Below are 7,670 nucleotides of genomic sequence, written 5' to 3' on the forward strand. Positions count from 1 at the left end.
GGAGTAACAAGGCAAGGCAAGTTTATTTATATAGCGCGTTTCATACACAGGGACAATTCAAAGTGCTTTACATAAACTAAAACATAAAAAAACAATATAAATTATTAAAAACAGATTAAAATGTGTTAAAATAGGTTTTAAAAGAATCAAAAAAGAAAAGAAAGACATAATAGTGCGATCTCAGACAGATTTAACAACAGAATTATACAATCAAATAACTCAAAATTTGAAGACATCTCTAGCCATTGACTTCCAAAGAAGGAAAAACAAACACTATAGAAGTCAATGGTTACAGGTTTTCAGTTTCTTTAAAATGTTGTCTTTAGTGTTCAACAGAATAAAGAAACGTATAAAGGTTTGCAAACAATTGAGGGCGAGTAAATGTTTAGTTTTGGGTGAACTCTACTTGTAAATAAAGGTTTGTAATGCTGTGATTTTCATCATAGCTGGTTAATTTGGTTTTAGTCTAAAACAATTTGGCAAAGAATTAAAAAAAGTAAACATCTTGAAACTAATGGAGAAAACACTTTGTAAACCAGTGCTGGTGTAAAAAGTGCGCATTAATGCATTAAATATTAGTGTCTATTTTCCCTTTTGAAACAGCAGTATAGTGTTGGCTATACTTTAGGTGTGGTGAAAGATTATATTAGGATGTGTTAGAATAGGGTGTTAGAATAGATGATGACAGTGTCAGATAACATCAGTTAACATTTTCTTAGAATGAGCCTAAAATGCCACAGTCAGGGGTGGTAAAATTAATTTACAAAAGCACAAACATAAATAAAATAACAAAGTTAAGCTGTAATTGCATAAATTTGTTTCAAAATGAAATGAGGAAAACATTTAGAAATTGGTTCAAATATTAAGCTTCATTCATCTCTTTTTGCTCACTGCTTTAATATTTAATGAGTTGAATGTAATAACAGGGTGTCCGCAGGGTCTTAAAAAGTCTTAAATCCCAAAAGATTAATTTTAGGTCTTAAAAAGTCTTAAATGTACTAATATATTGTGGTATCTATTTTAAATATATATTTTTTATATCAGGTCTTCTTTTTTTTTTGTTCATGTGTAGCTACTCAATCTGGCATTGAACACCATACAATCATCAATCTCAGTCAAACTTTTAACTTTTTTATTTAAATAAAGTAAAAAAATTACTTTCCTTACTGTAAAATTTGCTTCAGTTCTCCATTTATTTACTGCTGAGGATACTGACCTGAGCTATGTTTTTTATTATTAATATTAAATAATAGTTATAGTATTAAGTTTTAATCACTTAAGTTATAACAATAATTTTTTGATGGGTCAAGTGAAAATCTTTTCTAAATGTGATATTCGAGAAAGAAAATCCTTAGCATTTACCCTCTGTATAAGTCTAAAATGTCATTCATAATGATCTTAAAAAGTCTTCAATTTAACTTGGTGAAACCTGCAGAAACCCTGACTAAGTTTTAATATTATATTCAAATATAATATAACCTCCATTTATTCATTTTCTTTTCAGCTTAGTCCCTTTATTAATCTAGGGTAGCCACAGCGGAATGAACCGCCAACTTATCCAGCATATGTTTTAAGCAGCGAATGACCTTCCAGCTGCAACCCATCACTGGGAAATATGTTAAAACATTAAACTAATATTTATCTGAACTCGCTGATATTTTTGACATATTACATGTCATTTCTGATGTCTGACTTGTATTAAAAGAAGTTAAGTTTAATAAAGCGTCATAATATTAATAAATGTTCATAATTAGTAGCAGTTGTTACAAAAACTGCTCTTCTTTACTGTTTGTCCCCTCCTATTTAGTTCATCAATAACAAGTGATAATAATAATTTAACTAATGTAACTGTTTCCATTGCACTTTATAAATGTATACAGATTGTTTCAACTTCAATAGATTTGCAATATTAAATGTGTAATGTACGCTCTGAAGAGCTTGTACATGCTGTCTTAATTAAAGCAACAATAAACCCAATCTAACATATTCGTATTTAATACTTTCCCCAAAGCTTCTCTATGAGCAAGATCTTCTTCCCTGTTTCTGCTCGCAACTGGACTGTGATGGATCAGGTTGTGCTGGAGTACGATGGACAGAGAGCCATGTTTAACGCCAGCGCCGGCATCAACACTCCAGCCGAATACTCTTTCCGTTGCCAAAATGTGAGCAGTGCTCAGAGCCCCCTGCTGGTACCACGCAATGCCACAGACAACGCCACCAAGTGGACTCTCATATTCACTGATTTTCAGGTAAGACAAATGTGTTGTGATTAAAGGGGTCATGAACTAAGAAAACAAAATTCTCTTGATCCTTTGACATTTAGGAGGCATAGTAGCATAAAAATGGAAGTTTCAGAGCTCAAAAAGTGATCGTTACTGTAAAATCAGCCTCTATTTTGAATAATGCGTATCCATAATGTGTTTGGAATGTTCCACTCTGTAATGTAATAGGGCCGACTTCTACTTTGAGTGTTAATTTTGCTGACAGATAATTTTCAGCACCGGTGGCTCAGTGGTTAGCAATGTCGCCACACAGCAAAAAGGTCGGTGGTTCAAGTCCCGGCTTGCCAAGTTGGCATTTCTGTGTATAGTTTGCATGTTCTCCGCGTGTTGGCGTGGTTTTCCTCTGGGTGCTCCAGTTCCCCCCACAGTCCAAAGACGTGCACTATAGGTGAATTGGAGTCCCGTGAAGGAGCTCCAGATGGAGACTTTTGTTTTGTATTTACCTTTTGATTAATGTTGTTGCTTGTCCTTTCTCTGAATGAGCGAATTTTAGCTACATTAAGGAAAAAACTAAACACTCACAAAGAAACTCGACACGGAGGAACATAAAAACTGCTGACAGCTAGCTTTTCGGAAGTGTTATTGCAGAGCAACACGAACAGCATACAGAAGTATAAATGCATGTCTACATGCCAGTGGCGTTGCGAGGGGGGATTTTGATGGCTTAAGCCCCTGATGTAATGTCAAAGCCCCTGATCTTTTGGAATATGTTGCACTTAAATAAAAATAGGTTGTATAACATTTATTTTGTTATCGAAGTCCTTAAAATTAGCACATACATCACGCGCTCCACTTAACGCAGCGTTTGTGTCATGTAATTAGTCAGCCATTCAGCAGTACCTGTTTCTACCGGCAGGTGGGAGTGGCACTGTTGTCACATGGTGTTGAAAAAATCCCGTCATCATTATTCACTCATTATTTTAAGGAGCTGAAGCTGATGAGGTAATAATACAGCTGTTTAGCGCAACTGAATAGTTCTAACTACTGATAAAGCTTTATATTTGTTTTCACATTATAAAATGTGTGTAGTTTTGTTGAAATAAAATAACTAATCCATCAAATGTGCATCATATCAATGTAAATGCATGCGAATTAGTCTGAAAAACGTAAATTGTACTAGTTTTCTACATATGATATAGATATCTAGATATGATATAGCCAGGCACGTCTGTTTCTGTAATAGTTAAATAGCAGTAAGTTCATGCATCTAGCTTATTATTTTATAGCTTCTATTATAACATGCTTTATCAGTTAGCACCGAATTATAAATCGACTTTATTCTAATGAAAATACCTAAGATGGCTGGAATAACACATATAAACCATTGATTGTGGCAGTCGTGTAAATGACCAGTTAAAGCCTTTTTTATGTTTATTCAGATCTTATTTTCATTCATTCAACTACAGCAAAAGCCGGATTTCTTCATCCATGTTAGGGATTTTCCTGGAATGTTCTACTATTTTTGTGAGGCATTTATGGAATTTCTGCTCAAGTATGAATGAAACAGGCATTACATGCATTTAAAGTGCTACAATGCCCACATCAACCTATTTTGAGGAAAACTAAAAAAAATCTCCCTCTAAAGACATTTGAAGTAAACTTTTTTCTATCATATAGATCTTTATTTTTATTTTTTTGTACTATTTTTTTTAGACAATTTTTATTATATCAAAAATAATGGCCTTGTATATCAATATTTTGTGTGGTATAGAATTTAGAAATTCCAGTATCTCGACAAAACTACACTTTAGTTAATCACTCTGTCCAAATGAACATGATTGTAGCTTTGTATCACATTGGATAACAACTCACACCATAAAATAAATCCGATTTTCAGACATGCAGAAAATTACATTTTCAAAAAACAAACAAACTTAAAAGCAAGTCAAGTCAAGTTTTATTTGTCACATACATAGTAATACAAAGTATGACCAGCAGTGAAATGTAGGTCAGGTCCGCTCCAGAGACAGTGCAAGTATAGATAAACAAAAATTAAATAATAAGAAAAAAAATATGTGCAAAAAATTATACAAGGTAATAAGACTAGCAGCAATATGAGGTAGCTTATAGATATGACTACTACAGTGATCAGGAGGAGATAAGAGGCTCAAGAGGTATGAAATTGCTCATAACAGACTAGTAAATGAGAAGTGGGTTAATTTATTAATGTTTTTTTCCTTTTTGGTGTTACAAGTCACAAAGCTTCACAATTTAAAGCTTTTATTGCTAAAAGACTGTCAACTCAAAAACCTTTTATTTACTTTTATTTTACTTTTACTTTTTATTTTACTTTTAAAATCTGATTTAAACCATTTATAATCCTATTATTAAGATTAGAGCAGATCACCTTTTGAAAATGGGAGTATTTTATAACGGTGGCATCGTGGGTCTCTGTGATCACTCGAAGCAGAAGTATAAACCAGCCTTAAGCCGAAGGAAAATTAATGAATAATTTATCCTATTTTTTTGTCAGTCATTTTTAGAACTTTTTCAGCTAAAAAAAATACACAAAAAGTAAATAAAAATCTGTTTTGAATGACAAAAATATGACAGAAATGTACTGATATTACCGTCAGTGTATATGATGTCAGTGCTACAATTATTGGTACAATTGAGATTTTCTTTTTCTCTTAAAATACTACATTTAGTTGTGCCAATAAAGTAAAGCCTAGCACAAAGAACACTAAAAACACAGACCATAAAACAAGTGTACATTTTTTGGATACTGATATCTGAACATAACCTATGCTTATGTAATATAATGAAATGAAATGTATGCTTTCCATTGACGTATGCTTTGTTAATACTATATTTGGATAGAATTGAAAGTTTTATATATTTACTGTAGCAGATTTACAAAATATGTTCATGAAACTTGATATGTTCATGGATCCCTTTAACTTCCCAATCAAGAAAATAATGTTTGGATTGCATTTCTTAACTCCTAATGTTGCTAGTTAACACATTCAATGCATTTGTTTTCAACACATCCCATCATTTCGAAAATGTCAACCTCTACCAAATCGGGAAAAAAAATTGGTGTAAAAACAATTTATATAAAATAAAAAAAAAATAAAAATAAAACATTTTTCAGTACTAAATCATCTTTATTTTTTTAAAGTATGCCATAAAATATTTCAGATTCATATTTAACATGTTTTCTTCTTTTTTTTATTGCAATAAAACCTAAATCAAGTGCAATAGTGCAACAGAATTATGTTTAGTTGATTTTTTTTTAAATCAACATTGCTGTGTGTGTGTGTGTGTATGTTTGTGAGCCATTATTTAAACCAGTCATTCTTTAAATGACTTTAACAGGGATTATTTAAAACAGTAAAACCACAGTCAACCTTTTAGTAGAGGGGCAGTCAAAGGGTTATTCATTTTTATTATATAAAAGATTGATTAATAAGTTTGACCCAAACAATGAATTTTTGACAATTTACAGAAATATGACCATGAGAGTGTTTTGTGGTCCAGGGTCACATACTGTATGACTAAAATGAAATACCATTTTAGTCAAAAGACTAAGACTAAAACGTCATCAAAATTTCTAATCTAAATGAACTACTTCTGTTCAGCAAGGTCTAAGGCATCATTTTGCTGGTCGAACAGCAAGATTCATGGTGTGCAACTGGATTTATGTGTTCCCTTATTTGGCAACTGTCAAAAATGTCAGCCCAATCAGCTATATGTCTAAAAACCATGTACAATGGCTCAAACTTAGACCTGTCCTCTTATTCAAGATGACAAGGGCACCGACTTTAACATTGAGCATATGTTGCATTAATAAATGTACACTGGTAAAAAAAGTTTTCTCAGCCCCGTTAACATACTAAATTCTTAGAGGAAACCACATACTACTGTGATTTGTATAAGTCTACATTTATTGTGTTTTAATAAGGGAGGTTGAAAACAGAACAGAAAATATTCAGTTACTTCTAAATTCTGATTTAAAAAAATAAATGTAAATATCTTGATAACATTTTAAGTATTTCATAATGACCCTTTTAACAGTGCACCACAAAACCCCACACGATTGATCCACCATTTTGTGTGCAACAGATCCAGAGCTTCAGCGTGACGGGAGACTCGTTCGCGTTTGCCAGTGATTGCGCAGGGTTCTTCAGCGCGGGCATCTGGATGGGTCTGGTGATTTCTCTGCTCATGCTGCTCATCCTCACCTACGGCCTGCACATGATCATGCAGCTTCGCACCATGGACCGATTTGATGATCCTAAAGGCCCGGCCATTTCAGTGCCTCTGAGTGAGTGATTCAAGACTGAAAATGCTGTCAAAACTGTGTGGATGTTAAAAAAGCATCCAGCCTTTAATGTGGTTGGTAATCAGGAATTTATGGATCAAATGCAAGTATTTGATTGTTATTTAAGAGGGTATAATCAAATGCAAAGTGTTTTTCAGATTTTTGTTGTTGTTGTCTTGTAAAAAAAGATGTGAAAATAAATAATTCCACCACTTTCTATATCATTTGTAAAGTAAAATACTGTGTTTAGTTGATACTAACTTTGCAGAAAAGGTTCTATACATTAACTGAGTGATATGCAATTGATAACATGAAATAACAATGGGCAGTTCATTTACAGCTGAGTTTTTGTCTTACATGCGCATATAATAATGTGTAAATGTGTACATATTGTAAGTGATGTAGATTAATAAACGCTGTTCCTGAATGTCTCTGATGTTAATGAATTGAACCTGACTGTAAAGTTTTACAAACGCATTTCAGTGAACATGCATGCATGTTTATCCCTCTAATGTCTTAGAACTTCTCTTGCGCTGTTCATTTTAGGGCTGTCTTGTTGTCTTCTAAATCTGGTGGTTTATTTCTCATGTGCTGGATTTGTTTATGTTTAAAGATTTGCCAATATTTAATTTCACTAAATGTACAATTTAAGTGCCTAAAGTGAATCAGTCACTGCATGGAAAAATCAAGTGCATAATAATAATAAACATGAGCAATTAAGTTAAATTGTTTTGTTGGTTATTAGACTAATAAAAGTGCCAAAAACGTCCAATATTATGCAATGTTTGAATTCAAGAGATGCCCAAAACTGTGTAAAAAGCTTCAAGTTGAAGAAGTTTATAGTAGATATAAATATGCTAAATGCAATGTGCCTTGTTTGGGTTTTTGCTGTTTGTGCAACTGGATGTAAATGTATACACTATATTTAATAAATGTATGTTTGTGTGTTATAATTGTGTTTGTTTCTTTTAAATATTCACGCACAAGATGTTGATAGAATTATGGTTTCTAACAAATAAACTTGAAATGAATTTCAGAATGGTGTATTGCAACACGTTACAAGATCTAGCTGATTGAGAGTCAAGGAACTTTGTCAAACTAAGACAGTTTGCTGTTTAAAAAAA

The 7,670-nt window shown here is 32.6% G+C and overlaps 1 protein-coding gene across 1 annotated transcript in view; it reads left to right on the forward strand.

Annotated features, from left to right (window-relative positions):
• atp6ap1b (ATPase H+ transporting accessory protein 1b) overlaps window positions 1-7,499 on the forward strand; it is a 14,682-nt gene extending 7,183 nt beyond the window's left edge. The window contains 2 exon segments of the mRNA NM_173265.2: window positions 2,012-2,249; window positions 6,348-7,499. Coding sequence (NP_775372.2) covers window positions 2,012-2,249; window positions 6,348-6,557 — 448 coding nt within the window. The 3' untranslated portion in view covers window positions 6,558-7,499.
• The last annotated feature ends 171 nt before the right edge of the window (window positions 7,500-7,670 follow it).

Source organism: Danio rerio, chromosome 23 (genome assembly GCF_052040795.2).
Source record: "Danio rerio strain M-AB ecotype USA chromosome 23, GRCz13ab, whole genome shotgun sequence".
In the NCBI taxonomy this organism is placed as follows: domain Eukaryota; kingdom Metazoa; phylum Chordata; class Actinopteri; order Cypriniformes; family Danionidae; genus Danio; species Danio rerio.